General features: G+C 37.3%; 1 protein-coding gene across 41 annotated transcripts in view; it reads left to right on the top strand.

The window, feature by feature from the left end:
* Positions 1–19562, top strand: part of RIMS2 (regulating synaptic membrane exocytosis 2) — a 425424-nt gene that overhangs the window by 70716 nt on the left and 335146 nt on the right. For 32 of the 41 annotated variants that reach the window (XM_072327895.1, XM_072327908.1, XM_072327929.1 and 29 more), the window contains 2 exons: positions 8760–8970; positions 17999–18010. In XM_072327895.1, the coding sequence (XP_072183996.1) occupies positions 8760–8970; positions 17999–18010 (223 nt within the window). The remainder of the gene's footprint in view (positions 1–8759; positions 8971–17998; positions 18011–19562) is intronic. The other 9 variants (XM_072327906.1, XM_072327921.1, XM_072327930.1 and 6 more) reach the window with 1 other exon arrangement.

Genomic DNA, 19562 nt, shown 5'->3' with positions numbered 1-19562 from the left:
GGTGATAGTATAAAAATAGATTGGAATTTTTTTTTTTCTCTGATCCCTGTGTATTTCTTCAGTGATCTAAAATGTAGGTGGTAACTTCTGTGTAGTGGATGAAAATTTATGTATGTCTGTCTCAACTTTGCATGGAAAATGACCAAATGCAGCTCTTGTTTTTTGCCTAAGTACCCTAATATCATAGGGATATTGTAGTAACTGCAAGCTGGTCCTAAGTTTAATTTGTGAAGTACTTTTCTGTTATGAAATAAGCCATAAAATATTCTTGACCTTCTGCTTACAAGGAGCTCTGACTCTTCTTTCTGAACAAGTAGCACAGAACTAGAACTACTTATAGCCTTTCACAGGGGATATTGAGTGGCTGATTGTTTTGGGGGTTGTTTGGTTTCTAGTTGGAGTGTAAGTGAACAGTGTTGTGGTTCTAAATTTATACGCAGCTTCATTACACCAAAACTGATTGATAGTGTCTTACAGCAAAACACACTGTAGAGTTGTCCTGTCCTTTGTGCATTCTCCCACAGACATTGAGGACAGATTCTGGTTATCAGCAGTAGAAGACTGAGTGCTGGAAGACCCAGTGCTGCTGTGCAGTACTCCTGAGAACTCAACTACCTCTTGTCCAGAGTGTTTATCAAGAGCAGTATGTGGTGATACTGTGCTATCAGCATATCTGAAGATTCAAACAGTACCTATTATAAGGTTGCTTTCTCAAATGAGAATTCCTTTGTCCTTTCTAATGTTCTGTAGAACTTGATCTCAGGATGTTACCCCTAGACCAGGCAGTTCCCCAAGTTCTCTTCTATCAGTATAGCTGTTTGTCCAAACTTGTAACCCAACCATCTTTCAGGCCGATTTTCTTTCCTATCAGATTTGTTTGAAATTGATCACACAAAGTTAAAAGCATAGGAATATGTATGGCATGTACGTATGAGTGACTGCTTACACCTTATGTAACAAACTTGTTAAAAACAATGACTACAGATGTCTATATATTTCTATTCGGTAGTTGAGATTTCTTTTAATATAAATATAATGACTGTACGAATCCCAAATTAAATTTAAACTTAAAGCAAATGTTCCCGTGCTTTGTCACATATCCTTCCTGGCAACTGAGTTTCACTGCAGGTTCAGCTGCTTGCTCCTGAACTTCATTGTTAGCTGAAGATTAGTACTTACGGTTTCAGCACTTTACCAAAGCTGCTCCTTTGGGATAGTTGGAACGCAAACAGAGGGACAAGGCCCATGGAGCTGGAGATAAAGTATTTTTAATTGAGGGAGTAAAGTTGTGGAATGGGTATGGAGAGTTTCCTATTATTAGTCAGGTGCTGAAAATTTCCCCTTTTTTCCCCTACTAGAGCTGGCATGGTCAATCTTGCTTTGAATGACACCTAACATTAGCTAGGAAAGGCCAGCTTTGTCATAAGGTGGGACGTAAACTGCCACTCTTGTATATAACAGTATCAATTTATCTGCTTGTTGATCAGACTTTATAAGAGGAGTCCTAGTGATATTTGCAGTATAGATGGAGAAGGTAAAGAATTAAGTGGCAAAATTCATTAGAAAAATGATGTAGGGTTTTTAATGGAGAAAAAATGAAAAAATTAGCTAGTTGTTTTAGAAAGAAAAATAGCATTACAAAGATCTGTAGACTGCCAGAGGTTTGAATAAGCTCCTTTATAGAGACCCCACTCTGCTTGTTTAAACCTCAATTAGACCTTGTAGCTTTTTCTTTTTTATGTATTGCAGATAGTGAAAGCACATTAATAAAATCAGTTACAGATTAATTTTAACAAATGGGAAAAAAAATTACAAAAATATCACTTCCCTATTTAGTCTCGCATTTAGCAGACAGAATTAGCAGTACAAGCTACAGAAAAGACAGAGGTGATTGTCTGTTTTTTAAAGGAACTTGGAAGTGATAAGTAGAGCCAGGAGTTACTACCTTTTTTGTATCATATACACATTGTCTAGCTTTAACTTGCTGTCATTAAAAACCCCAGAAACATTGTAAGATTAATTGGATGAGCCTCTAATTGGCCATATGTTAATCTTTGTGTTTACTTGCAGCCTTGTGCAAGACTGTTGTATGTAGAATGTTATTACTCACTGCTACCTTGCCAGTAAAAGAGCAGCCGAACTGCTGCTAATGAGCAAATCTAATAAACAAAGGCAATGGTTTTATTCAATACTAAGCATTATGAACAGAAAAGAAGGTAATCTTTCCAATTCCAGTTAGTTTTTTTTTTTTTCTGTCCAGCCAGCATGCTGATTTGTCCTTGGAGTCATTGATATGACTCAAGTATTAAGACTGAGCTTTTGTTTTTGTTTCTCCCTCATATTTGCTGTTGTTCTTAATTAGCTTCTTAATAAATAAACTAGATTCAGTAACGCGTCTTCATCTGTAATAGCAAGTGTATTTAGAGTCATATAAGATCATTTTATTATTACATGGGGAGCATGCAATGAGAGGAATGTTTGCTGTAACGTAGGTGAAATAATCTGAGATCATAAAGTTTAAACTGGTGTCCATTTCAAAAAGCCCTAAGAAAATATGAAATGAGAAAGAATTAACCTGGAACAGCTTGTCCTTATCTTTTACTTCTAAGAGTTGTGTGTACAAACTTCCCAGCAGCACTGATCGTAATGTAGAATCATAGAATTACCCAGGTTGGAAAAGACCTCAAAGATCCTCAAGTCCAACCACAGCCTAACCATAGTACCCCAACTCTTAACAAACCTCTGCTAAATCATATCCCTGAGCACTGCATCCAAACGGTTCTTAAACACATTCAGGGATGGTGACTGAATTACCTCCTTGGGGAGACTATTCCACTTCTTAACTACCCTTTCTGTAAAGAAGTGTTTCCTAACATATAACCTAAACTTACCTTGGTGCAACTTGAGGCCATTTCCCCTCATCCTGTCACCAATGAGAAGAGACTTGCCTGGCTCTCACTGTAAGCATCCTTCAGATACTGGAAGAGGGCGATAAGGTCTCCCCTCAGCCTCCTTTTATCTGGACTAAACAGCCCCAGCTCCCTCAGCCTCTCCTCATAGGGTTGATTTTTTCAAGCCCTTCACAAGCCTCGTTGCTCTTCTCTGGACCTGCTCTAGTACCTCCATGTCTTTTTTTGTACTGAGGTGCCCAAAACTGAGCACAGTACTTGAGGTGAGGCTTCACCAATGCAGAGTACAGGGACAGGATGACTTCCCTAGTCCTGCTCACCACACTATTTGAGATACAAGCCAGGATGCCATTGGCCCTCTTGGCCACCTGGGCACACTGCTGGCTCATATTCAGCCGACTGTCCATCAGCACACCAAGGTCCCTTTCCAGTAGCATTTCACTGTGCAGTTTTTTTTTTTTTTTTTTCCATTTGCATCTACTTAATACTTTTCAGAAGGATTTTTTTTTTTTTTCTGGTAAAGCTTAAGCCTGGGCATGTAATTTAGATGGATGGCTCTTAAGTTAAACCTATTGACAGTGGAAAACAGTTAATTATTGTTCATTTAAGGAAACCAGACAGTTAACATTGTAAGTCAGTTCTAATGAGACAGTGGAGAGTTAATTCTGTCTGAAAGTTAGAGTTTAAGAAATGTTATCTTTTGCATTTCTGAAGATAGTTTTTTAGAAGTGGCTTCTTTATGACCTCCACATATCTGTATGAAGGCATAAATGGGAGGTTTAGCTGCCCTTTTCCTTACGTGGATCTAAGATTATATTGGAGATCAACCTTCGCAAGAGTTAATTTAATTAACAGCAGTCTTCAGAAAGTGCAGAGAGACAGCTGTTGTAGTACTGCACTGCTACTCTATTGAAAAACCTCTTAACATCCAACCTGTAACTCCCAATGTGCTATCAGTGACTCTTGTCCCATCTTGGGTTTACCGTTATCGGGACTTTACCCCTTGTTTCAGGTAATTATTAGGTTTTTGGCTAGTTTTAGGCAGAACTGACAGTGAAACCTGGATTCCAGCCATGTGCACGCTCCAGGCCTGGGAATAGGAAATGAGGCTACAATCAGTGGAGGGAAAAAAAAAATCTTTGAGAGAACAGGAAATGAGAAGCAGCTGCCACACTTGCATCTGGCTTCAAAACCCCGGATAGTTAGTTTTGGATATTTCAGAAACATATATATGATCTTCAGTAAGGCAGCAGTGGCATTGAAACCAGTTGTCACTATTAGGATTTTCTTTTTTTTTTTTTTTTTTTTTTTTTTTTTTTTGAGTGGAAACTGCTTCATGTTCTGAGGACATTTCAATCCAGGCCATTTTATGATTCTATGAAAAGGACCTAGTCATCTAGTTCCAACCCCCCTGCTGTGGGCAAGGCCGCCAATCACTAGACCAGGCTGCCCAGAGCCATTTCTGGAGGACTAGAGGAAATAATTTCTGTAAAATAACAACAGACAGGGGTGACTGAACTTGCTTTTCCAACTTGCCTTTGGCAGTAGCTCATGGTTTGTGAGAGGCCTGTGGATTCTTGCTCCTTGATTGATACTGAATTTCTCATTCTCAGAAAGGTGTGGGGAGCCAAGAAGCGGAACTGAGGGAGATTTTTCCAGTAGAAGGATACTTAAATCATTAAGTGTTCTAATAGAAAGTATTTCTTGATCATGACAGTCCTTAAAAGTGCTTGCTTTTGACATTTGAAAGCCCTCTAAGAAGTGATTTCAGACACAAGGTTTTACTGTACAGAGGTTAGCTAGTCAAGTCAGTCTCATGAACTGCACCAGTGCAACTTGCAGCAGATATGAGTGGTATTCAGGGAGCACATTCCTATAGGAGTTGAAAATGGCACAAATTAAACAACAGTTTTCCAGCCTTGTTGTGGAAAGGAAGAGAGGTTTTTGCTTCAGGGCACATTGATGGCATGTAATGGTGCTCTTGAGGCCATTGTACAAATAAATGTCTGTAAGGGTTATGAATATCCGCTGCAGAGTTTTCCATTTAAACCTTCTATTTGTTTGCTGATACAGCTACTTGGGTTTACAACCGGAAACACCAACATGCTTAAGATTTGCATTGTAGAAAAGAATTGTGTTCTAGTATGCAGACTACCTGCAGAGCACAGTTTTTCAGACTTGAAGCACAGACCTTGGCCATTCATGTTAGTGGAGTTCCACACTGCAATGCAGGGACTGGTGTATGCTTTGTTTTCCCGAGTCCAGTCCTAGGCTTTGAAGTTCAATTTAATACTGCTTGCTTTCAGTTCCCTGATGGCTGAGCACAAGTCTTATGAGGTGTGGCAGAGGGAGCTGTGATTGTTTAGCCTGGAGAAGAGGAGGGTCAGGGGAGACATCATTGCACTATACAACTTCCTGAAAGGAGGCTGGGATGAGGAGGGGCTTGGCCTCTTCTCCCAGGCAGCAAACAGGACCTAAGGAAATGGCCACAAGTTGTATCAGATGAGGTTTAGATTGGACGTAAGAAGGAACTTTTTCTCTCAGAGAGTGGTCAGGCACTGGAATGGCTGCCCAGGGAGGTGATGGAGTTGTCATGCCTGGCAGTGCTCAAGAGGTGTCTGGATGGGGGAGCTCTGAGATATGGTTTAGTGGCTTGTGGTAGCTACAGTAACGGGAGGACGGTCGGACTGGATGATCTTGTAGGTTCTTGCCAACCTTGTGATTCTATGATTCTATGCCTGAACTCCTAAACCCTGTGAGGCAGCAATGTTATAAGCAGGGACATGTTTATCTAAAGAGAGATGGGAGGCAAATGGATGAGGACCGGCTCTTCTCAGTGTTGTGTGATAGGACAAGGAGTAATGACCTAAAACTTGAACAAAGGAAGCTCTGTACTCACATGTGGAAGAACTTCTTTACAGTAAGGTTGGCACAGCACTGGAACAGGTTGTCCAGAGAGGTTATGGAGTCTCCTTCTATGGAGATATTCAAGATCTGGCAGGGCACCTATCTGTGTGACCTGTTATAGGGTACCTGCTTTAGAAGGGGGAGTTGGACTCACTGATCTGTTGACATCTCTTCTAAAGCCTCGTGCACACTAAATGCTAAGAAATTATTATTGATTTACAAAATAGATCAGAAGGTTTTTTTAATGAACTTTCTGAGATGGTTATTTTTTGTTTTGTTTCAATTATTCATGTTTGAAGTGGTTCTTCTCAGTAGAATGCATGCTGTCTGTAGCCTGATTATTTACTAGATTTTTGTCTTCTTTGTTTAATTTTTTCTGACAGCTGTCAAAATGTGTAATATTTTTCTTGAAATAAAAAATGTTGATGTAATAACAAACTATTTTGGCAGAAAACAAGGTGTTTGCTACTACAGTGAGCTTTAGAGAACTTCTCTGTGTAACCTTGAGAAGTTTATACTTTCAGGCAAGAGTTGTGGTGACCTTTGTGTAGATGCTTGTGCCCAAGAGGAAGCAAAAGTGAAATTATTTCTGTACGCGAGGCTTAGGATTTGGCAAAAGCCTTGTGCTTTTTATGCATCAGTGAGACTGGTAAGAAAATAATCATAAAAACAAAGGCTGTAGATTACAAGGAAGCCACAAAACTAAATGTGATCTAAAATAAACTTGAGGTTCAGCATAGATAATATGCTTTAAATGAAGAACACAGTGTTTGGCAAAATTAAAAGGCAAGCAAGGTTTCGGAAATTGCGTGTGTTGTTGATGGAAATGGGCCAGACTACCAACTACCCATTATATACTGCTGTCAGGCTAAAGTATTGGAATGTGCCAGAATGTTGTTCTCAACTTCATTCAGCACTTTCTTGCTAGTAACTGCTGTCCTGCCTCATTCCACAAGGAGCAGTCAGCTCGGAACTCTTGGCCACAGAAAGCAGGAAGAGGAACACTTAGGCCCTGCCTCCACAGCCTGCCTGAGCTGATGTGTCTCCACATTGCTCCTATTGAGGCCTCTACTGCAGGCCAGAAGGTTCTAGAAGCATGCACGTAGAGAAGGACTGTGCCCTGGAGGAGTGTGAGAACTCAAAAATTGAGCTCAAGTGATGAGCTGGTAGTCTAGTAAGAGGAGTTTTTTTGTGGAAGAAGGGCAGCAGCAGAGAGCTGGAGGCATCCTGTCAGTGCATGGGAGAAGCAGCATGCCTCCAGCCTCCTGCATGGGTGGCCGGATGGCCTGCCTGATGGGTCCTATGACTCCTATGGCTCCTGTCAATGGCTGATGGGCTGGTTTGGCCCGGTTCTGTGATTAGCAGGGTGGAGGGATTTTGTAATGTGCTGTAATGTGAATTGTATCTTAGTTTTTTCAAGGAATTTCTCCTAAAGAAAATACCAGCGTTTCCTGCCTTATATGTGGGAAATGATTGTGAATAACATTACTTGAGGTAATTTTTCATTGACCGAGTGAACTGATGTGGCCTTAGTAAGAGCTTCTGATGCTTCCAATGAAGCCATTTTGTGTCTCTGATTTCTGTCTGAACGAGGAAACTAGGATAGCTGGTCTTTCAGCTTTAGTTTTCTCCAGGAGGTTACAGTTTTTGTTAGGCTTCATATACTGGTAATCTTTTGATAACCTCATCTCAGGAATTTCTGGAAGGAAGATAATCCTAAAGAAAAAGGAATTCCTCCTGCATTTTTTTGTAGGAAATCTTTTTTTATTTGCATCTGCCTAGGGAATTAAATAATGTGCTTAGACTATGTTAGTGTCAATTAGCAAAATTAAGTGGGTTGAGTTCCATACTAAAAGTTTAAAATTCAGGATTCAGACTCCTTTAAATCACAGGGATAATGATAAAGTCAAAGGTTTTTCATCTTCTCTTTGAGATTGAATCATTTATACTATGTCACATTTTCCACTCCTTTTCAGCAAACAACTAAAAATCAACCTCACTCTCCTGTGAGAGAGGGGAGTTTTTTTGCCTTCAGAAATAGAGGCTTCTCAAAAAAAAAAAAAAAAAAGCTATAAGAAAACATGAAATTAGTCTCTTTTATAACTTTTATCATAGTAAGACAGTTCCTCTATCATATGTAGAGATTTGATGATTATGGGATCAGAAAATTAATTAAAATAGAGTGCCTGAAGTATACACATCGCTGTTGATTATGAATGTGCTTCTAGTCCTCTGGAAATGGAAAGCAGAATGTGTGTGATGTGTGTATGTGTGTTTTAAATGGCTGTCCCTAGTTTTTACACCTAAAGTAGTCTTATTTCTGCCTTTGGCTAGTAGTCCTAGTGGTTGGTAGTACTTATTTAAATATGTGAATGGCTTAAATGAAGAGTAATGAATTACTTGCTTAACTGTTGTAACTTGTTATGGGCTTGGGTTTGTGCTTATTGTTTGAAAAATGATTGATAAAACATTTCGGAGTAACTAGTCTGTGCAGTGTTTTTGGATAAGTGATTTATCAAAATATGATACTTGTCTGTCTGATGGAGTTATGTAAAAATATACTTGGAAGAATGAGATTATTATTATTATTATTATTATTATTGCTGCTGCTGACCAGTTTATTATCTAGTGCTGCGGGCTCTTGAATCATTCAGTCTGTATTTCCTGCTGCTGTATTTGCAGGTCACAGCTGGTCACATTCTAAAGGAATGTTACTTTTTTTGTAACAGCTAGAATGTGTGTTGTGTGTTATCATTGTTGGGCCACATCCTTAAATTCATTTCAATTGGAAAGATGGTAGTTCTTAAAGGTTACACTTCTGAAGTGTCATAAGTGAAATAAATTTCTCTCAGACTATGTTCTGAAGTTGATTGCGATTTAGTGATTGTGAAGTATTTGTAAGCATAAAAAACCAAACTGTTAATGATCTCTTTTCTTCTGCAGAAAATTACATCAGCAGTTTGAAATGTATAAGGAGCAAGTGAAGAAGATGGGAGAAGAATCACAGCAGCAACAGGAGCAGAAGGGTGATGCCCCAACCTGTGGCATATGCCACAAAACAAAATTTGCTGATGGCTGTGGCCATAACTGTTCATATTGCCAAACAAAATTCTGCGCACGCTGTGGAGGAAGAGTATCCTTACGGTCAAATAAGGTATGGAGTTATAAAAATTAAGCAACAAACTCAGTGTCTTTTATTCCTTGCTTATGCAAGTAGTTAGCAAGTATGCTAACTATTGAAACAGATTCCCCTTAAGGGAAGGAAATGATATCTATGTAGTTTGTTCTGAAAGTAATGCCTCCTATTTATTTCCATGGCAACAACAGCAAAGAGTACAATAATACAGTTTGATAGAGCAAATTCTCAGCTACAGAATGCTATTTTTCAGCTTGTTCACCATTGCTAGCTTTGCATTGTCACCAGCAATGAATAAGAGCCTGCATGTCATGCTTGTAAATATCTGCATGGCCATTAAGAATTTGGCTTGTATTTAACATCTGTCACCACTGATGAAATGTACCACCCACCACCTTAGTGTGCTCACATCTGCTCTTTGGTTTCCATAAACATTCAGCAAGCATTGATGAATGTCAGTGGGTGCCATTTTTTCCATGTGAAGCAATTCAACTCCACACTTTTACTTCATCCACACTTTCATGTCAGATTCCATATTATCAGACTGTGTTTCTGCTGCCATCTGTTACATGGCAACAAAATGTAACTGGATATTGGTAAGAAGGTTCAACCTCTACTGCCTTACACCATCATCTCCCTCTGACATTGTGGAGCAACACAATAAAATAGGAGGTATTGCTTTGTACAGAAATCCCAATGCACTAACAGTACAGATTTACAGCTGGCATTACAAGTGTTTATTATGTAAGAACAGGTAAAAGCGCAAACTGAGTTTTTAAGAAGTTTGGTCATGGAATGAAACATTTGTCAGCAGTGAGGTATGCGCAGAAAACTTCTGTTCTGAAATTAGTTTATTCAGTGCTTTAGATAGTGTTCATGTCTCATTGGGCATATATTTATAGAATATTCTTGGCTGCTCAAAACTTACACTAGTTTTTTGTGGAAACACATTTTGTAAATCGAGTCATGTATTTATTAACATAATCATTTGTCAATATCATTTATTTTCACAAACCATTTTTTTTTTTTTTTTTTCTGTCATAAATTCATTGCAATCTATAGTTACTGTCTTAATCTGTTGGAAGGCAGGCAACAATGTTATCCTTAAATAATGGACTGAAATTTCAATTGACAGAGTAGAAAATAATTTGCTATTTTCTGATGATTAAAGAAACTGTGATTATGAGTAAATATCTCAAAATGTCTTGGTATGACCAGATTTTGTTAAGGTCACTTTTCAGTAGACTTCAAACTTTTACCTTGAGTAAGCTCATATGTTATTGCTTATACAACTAAACTGTGTATCTATTAACTAGATAATAATTCCTGTACTAGTTCCATCTGATTATAAAAGGCAGTTAGGACAGTTTTTTGTATCATCATTTTAAGAGTCAAAGAAAAAAGAATGTTAGGTGGAATGCATCATTTTCTAATGAGATCTTTGAGGCATAGTTTAGAGTTGGAAGAGAGCTTCCTCAGGAAGAGTCATAAAAACTTGGCAGATTTTTGTCTAATTTCTCTTGACAAGTCTACAGTGTGATTCTTTTACACACTCTTAGGTCATTTGTTCCATTGCTTGCAGTCTGATTTAATTCTGTCTTTCTGTAAGGCCACTTCCACATTCAGCGTTATGAGTCTGTTCTACAGTTCCTCTCAGCTGGCATTTGCCTGCTACTTTGGATGATAATTTAGTGTAATAAACTTTCCTGGTTCTCATTCCTTCTGTTCTTGATCATTTATGAACATGCTGGACAGATCATCTCCAGACAGATTTCCTGTGGCTCTTCCCTGCAGATAGCACTCTGTTAAAAAGCATTGACTGTTTATTCCTGTTTGTTTAAGACAAAGATAAAATTTCTTGTGACTTAATTTACTCCTGTTTCATGGTAGATGAAATTATTCAAAGCTTGGAAGCCCAACACAGCTACATCAACAGACTCCATTTACTCACTTTCTCAGCTACTTCTAGAAGAAATTCTAGTAAATGTAACAGCCATGACTAATGCTTTTTTTTTTTTCTCCTATATTTTACGATAATCTATTCAGATACTTCCTAACTTTATTCTGTATTTCGGTTTCCACAGATTTGTACAGTGGGGATGTCAGGCTCACATGACTGTTAGTTGTTCAGTCTCTCATTCTTAAATAAACTGGCCTCATCCTTTCTTCTTATTATTCATCTTGTCAACGTGAGACTGTATTTTTCAGTCAATAGTTGTATGTTTTATGCTTGAGGTGTCTTACGCAAAATATAGAATCTGCTTTTTTTTTTTTTTTTTGAAAAATAATTCCTATTTCATTTTGTTGATTCACTTTGTAGCTCGTTTTTCTGAAAGATCAGTTTGGGTCATTTTATGTAAAGTAAGATTCTAGAGCAAGTCTCTGTAACTACAACGAACATAAAACCAAAATACTTAGACTGATGCTGTGGCAGCCTCGTATTGCTGATGTCTTTTATGCCTATACATGTTTTTTCACAAAATCAGTTTTGAATCTACCTTCCTGTAGCTTACAAGAATTCATTCCTTTCCATTTTTGTTACTGGATGCTATTTCACCTTCATGAAGGATGACTTGTAATAGCTTCCTGTGTGAGCTGTATCTGATTTTCTTTGATCTTTTGAATATAGCCGTTTTTAGCCATATTTTACATGTCTTCTTTGGATGTTGTTCAAGATACTTCTTAAAGAATCCTTGTGTTCCCTGCAAGCATTTCACCCTTTTGACTGTTACTTTTGTTAGTTTGTGTTTTAGATTGAACTGTTCTTTCACCTTTTCCTTTTCTTTTTTTTTCTGATCTTTCACTGTACAAACAAGCCTTTGTTCTCTTGCTTAATCATTTAAAATCTTTCTCTATGAATACATATAGGATAGAGTACAAATTTGAGAAATCGTTACGCTTTTTTTCCTCTCTCACATTAGTATATTTTTGTTGTAACCAGTGACAGGATGTATGTAACCTTTATTTGGATTTGTTTGAACTTTATAATGGGATGGTGGTGGTTTTTTTTTGTTTTTTGTTTTTTTTTTTGGTAAATTTTCGGAACATGAAGTACAAAGAATTTTAATGTACTTTTTGGCTCATATTAAAGTCACCCCCAAGAAGCCGTTAGTAAGAAGAAGAACAATGATGTTTTTAAATACAGATAACAAGGTCAAGATAAGAATGTGTGAACAGTCCACCAGGACTCCAGTCTGTTTTGCAGATACACCTGCATATAAAGCTGTGAAGGAACATGTGGTTTGCACAAAGAATTACGTTAGGGGTCTCAGAATGGTTGAGTAATTTATTCCTTTTTCAATTTAGTTATAATGCCTCAAAAGAGAAAAAAACAAAAGGCATTAAAATTGAGTTTGTTGTACAAAAATTGTCATTATATTCAAGTTCTTTCTAGATCAGATAATATTGATTATGATGGAACTGTTGCTTCTGTGCTTTTGTTTACAACATTAGTGAGTGTTCAACCACAATAGGGAAGTTAAATTTCATGAAGGTAAGGGAGCTTTAAATGGCACCTCTTACTATTCTGAACAACTTCACATGGATTCAAATTGTGTCTGGAATAATAAATCACATAACAACCCATAATGATATAGGACCAACTGATGTACAAGATGCACTTCATTTACAGAGAAAAGCTCACTGAATGAGACAGGAGGAAGCAGAATGAGGATTATGCTGCTGAGAAATCTGAATGCTAAAATGTTGAACTTATACTACTTTCAGATAGATAAAATTGTGTAGTGAATATATATTTCAGCAGCTCAAAATGCCAGTTCAGTAAACGAATGTTTAACTTCTAGAGGGAGAAAACAATACTTGTGTGAAAACTTAATTTGATATGTGGTAAATACCTCCTTTTAGGATGTTGGGCAACCTACTACCCATTACAGCTGCTGAAACATTTCTCTCTTTATCTCTGAACATCAAGAGATTTTCAGCTGTTTGACAGGAGCCAGCAAATGTGTTTGAAATACATGAAGTTTAAATAAGAAAATTCTTCAGCTCCCTCTGGTTCTGTGAAAGATTTGCATTTTGATTACTTCTCTGAGGCTGTTTGATTATTTATTTATTATTCAGAAAGCCATCAAGTTCTTTTCTTTGATGAGCAAATGCATTTTAACTGCAGGATGTACAGTGTAGACCATCCATATGCAGTCACAAAATGTAATTTATTTCATTTTGTTAGCAGGCAACAAAGAATTAGAATGTCACTATCAGGATTTCTAGGTCAGTAGAATTTGGAATAATTGCAGTGATTTCCTGTCACATGCAAATAAGTTGTTTTTTCAGAAAAATGACTTGATTCTGCATTTCCCTGGGAGAGACATCACATGCATATTAAGTACACTAGAAACCTCCAGCACACCTGAGATCTGATCATAGTATATGAAAACAACAATGTTAATGCCATTGTGAAATCTAGGATCAGCTACCTGCGAAAGCTGCATTAGAAGGAGCCCTCAGAGGCTCCAAGGGGCACTGTTTTGCTTGGGAGCTGCTTTACAGCTTGGGCACTCACCTCCATGCCACTGCCTGTCTGTGCCCCTTGCCTGACCTGCATTCATAAGCTTGGCTTCCTGGCTGGCTTTGGTTCTGCCTCATCTCCATAGACCTGTTGAGCTCTATCCTACTCCCCTTACCTGAGGGGACACAATTCTCTTGGTGGAAGCATGACCTAGCTCATATCTTCCTTTGTGCCCTGCTTCTGTCTCTGGCTAGCCTACTGGCTTTGCCTGTACCTAGATAGTGAAACTCAGAAAAACTGAGTTCTTTTGATTGCTGCATACAGCACTGAGATCAGAACCTTGCACAGCAGTCATTTAGAGCTATGGATCTTCACAGATTTGTTGGTGTTGGAAGGGACCTCTGAAGATTATCCATCCCAAACCCCTGGTACAGCAGGTTTTCTACAGTAGGTTCCAAGGAAAATATAAAGGTGGGTTTTGAGCATCTCCAGGGAAGGAGACACCACAGCCACTCTGGACAGGCTGTTCCAGTGCTTGTGTCTCCTTCACAGTAATTTTTTTCTTATGTTTGTGTGGAACGTCTGTGTTCCAGTTTGTTCCTTCTTTCCCTTGTCCTGTTACTGGGCACCACCAGAAGGCTCTTTGCCCCATCCTCTTGACTCCTGCCCCTCATGTATTTGTAGGCATTGATAAGATCCCCTCTCTTCTCCAGGCTGAATGTCTCCAGGTCTCTTTTCCTTATATGGGAGGTGCTCTGGTTCCCACATCACCTTTTTGTAGCCTTCTGCTGTACTCAGTCTGGAAGTTCCCTGTCTTTATTGAACAGAGCAGCCCAGAACTGGACACATTACCCCAGATGTGGTCTCACCAGGGCAGAGTGGATAGGGGATCACCTCCCTTGACCTGCTGGTCCCCCTGTTTTTAATGCATCCCAGGGTATTTTTGTTCTCCGTTGCCAGAGGAATACACTGCTGCCTCCTGGTCATCCTGTTGTCAAACAGAGTGCCTAGATCCTTCTCCACAAAGCTCCTTTCTCAAAGATCAGCCCCTAAACCTGTACTAATCCATGCAGTTATTTCTCTCCAGAACTCTAACCTTGCCCTTGTTGAATGTCATCAGGTTCCTCCTTGCCCAATGCTCCAATCTGCCTAGATTGTGCTGAATGGAAGCACAGCCTTATGATACTTCAGTCACTTCTCTTGCAGCACCTGGGTGTCAGAATACGTATCTTCAAAGTTTGACCAGTTTGTTACGTTTTTAGTACCTGTTCTTTGAGACCTGGATTGGATCATTTCTTAATTGCCTTTGCTTTCAAAATGGTTGTCTTTCATATATTCAGTCTCGCCACTACTTACATTCTACTGGTGTATGCTCAGTGTTTTGTATCAGCATTGGGTACATGACTGAGAAGCTAGGGTTAATCCTACGTATATAGTGAAGGATGATTTCTTCCCTTTAATTTCACATTTGTTCATAGCCTGATTCTGAAAAGAAACTTCATCCTAAAGTCTCAGCACATGGGTAGATTTTGTCTGAACCATGTCTTGTACATCTGTTGTGATTCATACATTACAGTGTGAATAAGAAGATTTAAAGTCTTATCTGCCTTCAAACCAATTTCCAGAATTCCTGCTTTGCATCGGAAAACTTATTTTGAAGAGTTTGAAACTCTTCATTATGCAACTGTGCTTTTTCAGCCTGGAAAAATGAAGGCTGTGGGGAGAACTTATTGTGGCCTTCTGATATCTAAAGGGAGTTTATAAATATGAGGGAAATCAGCCTTTTTACAAGGGTAGATAGTGATTGGACAAGGGGGAATAGTTTTGAACTAAAGGAGAGGAGATTTAGGTTGTGCCATGAGGGTTGGAACTTGCCGATCTTTGATATCCCTTCCAACCCAAGCCATTCTATGATTCTGTACTGCAAATTTTTGAGAAATATATATCCTGTAATGAGTTTTTAGGAAATGTGAATTGCTGTGTACTCCTTGCATACATTTATAGGATGTGTTTAGTGTTTACTTTTTCTATTCTTTCATTCAATTCAGATTTTGGAAATTCTTTGACACAAATTAAGGTTTGCCAAAATGAGACTGTTGAAATAGAACAGTGTTACTGGATCATAATTTCTAACATTAGAACCTACTGGCCTAAGAGTAATAACTAGAAAAACTGTCTCAAAGCTCCTAAACTGTCTTCTCTTTTATATATAATATATATAACTTATTAATAACTAAACAAATTATGTAAGTATTGGTGTTACTGTGAGAGTTTGTGTCTGTTTTAGAATTTTTATTTCTAATACTTTTACTGGATTATTGTCATATTAATGTAATTTTCTTGTATGAATTCTTCATAGTTTTACTTCTGAAGTGTTTTAAAAATCTATTTTAGGCAAAAAACTGAGTGGAAAAAGTAGATTAGAACATAATTCTTAGTATGAATAGGGGCAGATCATCTGTGCATTTGCAGGAGACTGTTAGAATATTTAACAGTTAAAATTTTCTGTATATAATTATCATTTTCAATTTGGATTGAGTGGAAGATCATATTAGAACAGCATAAAAATAGTCAGGACATTGGATAAATCACACTATTTTTGGAATAGAGATAAAAAATGGAAAGAAAGTCATATTGATGACAAAGTGGAATGTTTAAATATATGCAAGTGTGTTATATGTAGGTAAAAGCTGTTGAAAAAGGCTAATATAGCTAGATTTATTTATTTATTTATTTTTAATGAGTGAGGATGAGTTACCACTGAATATTAGAGATGACCTCCAGATGATTTAGAGATCATCTCATCCAACTTCTTGCTCAAATAATGTTGAATTATGGGAGTTTTCTGAGGTCCTTATCCAATTGAGCCTTGAATCTTCAGGGGCAGATTCAGAAGCTTTTTGTTCCATGCTTCAGCGTATGTCTGAGAAGAACATTGCACGTAGTACAACTTGTCATCCCATGACCAAATTATGACCTTATCACTTTTTTTTTTTTAAACTTTGTACAATTTTAACCTCTTCTATTTGCTATTTATGTTTCTCATTCATTGATTGTTTTAAATATGTTCCCATTTTTTAGCTTCAATTTCATTGTTTGATTTAAATTTAAAGTCACTACACATAAGATCAAATTGAGTCAGGTAGGATGTGTGGAGATAGGCCGGTCTCCTCCTCCAAGCAGGCTTACATTCAGAATTAGACCAGGTTTCTTAGGATTTCATCCAGGTGAGTTGTGAAAATCTGCAAGGATGCAGCTTCTGTAGCTTCTTTGGGCAAACTCTTTCAGTGCTTATCAACTGTTCAGGCTTTTTCCTCTTACATCCAGTCCTACCCATCCTTTGTTGCATTTTGTCCATTAGCTGTGCATCTTCAAGAAAATTCTGGCTTTGTCTTCTCTATACCTCAGCTTTAAGTAGTTGAAGTTTGCAAATAGTTCCCCTCTTGCCCCATTAATTTCCACCCCTGCCTTCTTTAGGCAAAGCAAGCCTATCTTTCTCCCTCCCTCCATTATTTCCTTGTGTACTCTACTCCTGACTGTCCTTGCTGGCTTCTGTTGTGTTCTCTCCTGTTTGGAACTCTAGTGTTGGGGGGGACCTAAAACTTTGATGGGCCAGGAGCACAAATTTACATGTCATATGGGTATCTGAATAACAAAGTATAAAATGCATTGTCACCCTTTCTTGGTGAGCAGTTTTATTTCTAACCAGGCAAAGTTCTTGTTTGTGTGCCTAGATTTAATCTCTGTATTGGCATGTGAAATCAAGGTACCAGAAAATACTGCTCATTTATATTCATTATCAATTGCAAAAATGGGATATAGTTTTGACTGAAGTAGTTCTGAATAATTTTGTTTTCTGAAGTATTATTCCATCTAAACTCCTCGAAGACAGTTCCTTCAAAGAAAATAATAATAAATGGGAATATTTGTATTTAATATTAATGAATATGAAAAAGAGTTTCATATAGATCTGATATGACATGCAATGAACCCTTGTGCAAAAACTCTTTTTGTGCTTTAAGACTGTGAAATTTTGAAGATCTACTGAGTAACTAATGTGCAGTTATGCCATTATGCATATCCTCAGTCTGTCTGTAGTATACAGAAATTCTTCACCTCTCTGGACTCAGTGCAAGTGCAAAGGGTTGATGCATGCTAGTTGTTTGCAATACTGGTGTCCAAGACATGTGGAGATAAATTCTGCATCCTTTGTATGATATGCCCGGCTTGTTTTATTATGGTAAATAGACAAGACTCCAAATTATTTTTATGGAAACTGTTTTCTCTGTGGTAAAAATATTTTCTTTCATGCGTAAAATCTACTCAATTTCACTCAAAAAAAAAAATAATTAAGAAAATTATTAAAATATTTTTAATAGATCTTCACCACAATGGGAAATCAGAACAATATATATTAATTCCTTTGACATTTGTTCATTTATTTTACTAACAAATACTGTTGCTTGCTTTCAAAATGAAAGTGACTCTTTCCTTCTTTGTCTTTTTTCTGTCCTTTTTTTTTTTTTTTTTTTTTTTTTTTTTTCTTTTCTTTCTTGCTTTCGTGGATGTGAACTCCAGGAGGACAAAGTGGTTAGAGCCTTTTTTCTGTCTAAAGTCCTTTTCTTTTATGGGTAGACTTATTTCCTGGCCTACATTTGCTTTCATTTACACACGTGTAATTCCTGCTGAAGGCAAGGGGAGTTACTGTCATTAAAATGAAAGCAATATATGTCATGAAAGGCTTACCTGTTTTTCAGATAACTTAGTTACAGTCTGTGACTCGTTGTGGATGTGGTGCATGATATTCCTCTCTGTTTGCAGCTTCTCTGAGCATGCTCCCACCTTTCCTTTTGTTTTGCAATATGATATGTGCACAATTTAAAAAAAAAGTAGGAAATAGTCTAGTAGATGTTTCTCTTGCAAAAATGCAAATGGATTTTATCGCAGTGGCATGAGTTCTAAGGAGTCTCTTTTACCTCCTGTGGTATCAGAGGGTGTGTTGTTGATGTGTATGCATTCAGTGTTTTTAATTTTAGTAGTTCAGTTCAATTTTGGTTTTTAGTGGCAGCACAATTAGAAGTCAGTAATGTTTAAGAAAACATACCTATTCTTAACATTTAGAATATGCTATCAAAAAGTTGGAGGAATCCATTAGTATGCATTATTTTTAGTTTTAATGGTCTATAGGCATTCAAAAAATGTAGTGCACATATCATATGAAACATAATGTTGAAATAACGTCAGAAGTTATGCATGTCACTGACACTGTGTTTTGCTGATATTATATCTAAAGTAAATATTTTAATCTATTTTATTTTATATATGTTTAGAAAAGGTAGTATAAAGATGAATTCAAGAATAATCCAGGGCACACTTCAATATTTTACATTTTAAGTGTAATAAAAAAAAATTAGAATCAAGAAAGCTACCTGAGCTAATGTAAATCTACTCTTTCATGAAAATTTCTAATGTATGCTAAAAGGAATTGCAATTGCAAAAACTTGCCCTATAGTGCTTTGAGAGTAAGTTCCTATATGAACTAAAGAAATTTTTTAGCATTTATAAGCATCTAGTGAATGTTTATGTGGCACAGTCTTTCGCTACTATAAATAGGATTTTTTTCCTTACTGGTGGCATTGTCAAGGCTCACTTCCAACTCACATTTATTGCTGAAAAATTCATTGCATAAAGTTGTAAATCACTTGCTGTTGTTACCATTTAGGATGTGTTTTTACAAGGGCATATGTGATCTTTGTGGTGGAAAAGAAGGGAAAGAGCAATAGAGTTACAGCAATAATGTTGTGTGATTATCTAGCTTTTATGCCTACCTTTCAGGTCATGTTTTTCTTGACTACAAATATTACGGAGTAAGAATAACAGTGGTCTTCATCTTTCTATTTCAGTGATGTTAGTGTGGTTAAAACTATTGTTACATTGTTTTCAGGTACTCTCAAAGCAGGTATCTCAAAAATGGGATTAAAAAAAAAAAAAGCATTTACTTGTATGTTACACATACAAAGAATCCTTGATATTAGTGGTTATCTTTTATTTTCTACTGTTAGCCTTTCAGAGGAATTATGAGTTACTGTGTTCAGTTTTGGGGCCTCCACACAATAAAGACATGACATTACTGAAAAGTCTA

This window comes from Excalfactoria chinensis, chromosome 2 (assembly GCF_039878825.1).
Source record: "Excalfactoria chinensis isolate bCotChi1 chromosome 2, bCotChi1.hap2, whole genome shotgun sequence".
Classification (NCBI taxonomy): Eukaryota; Metazoa; Chordata; class Aves; order Galliformes; family Phasianidae; genus Excalfactoria; species Excalfactoria chinensis.
The sequence above is the reverse complement of the archived record's forward strand: the minus strand, read 5'-3'. Positions and strand labels throughout refer to the sequence as shown.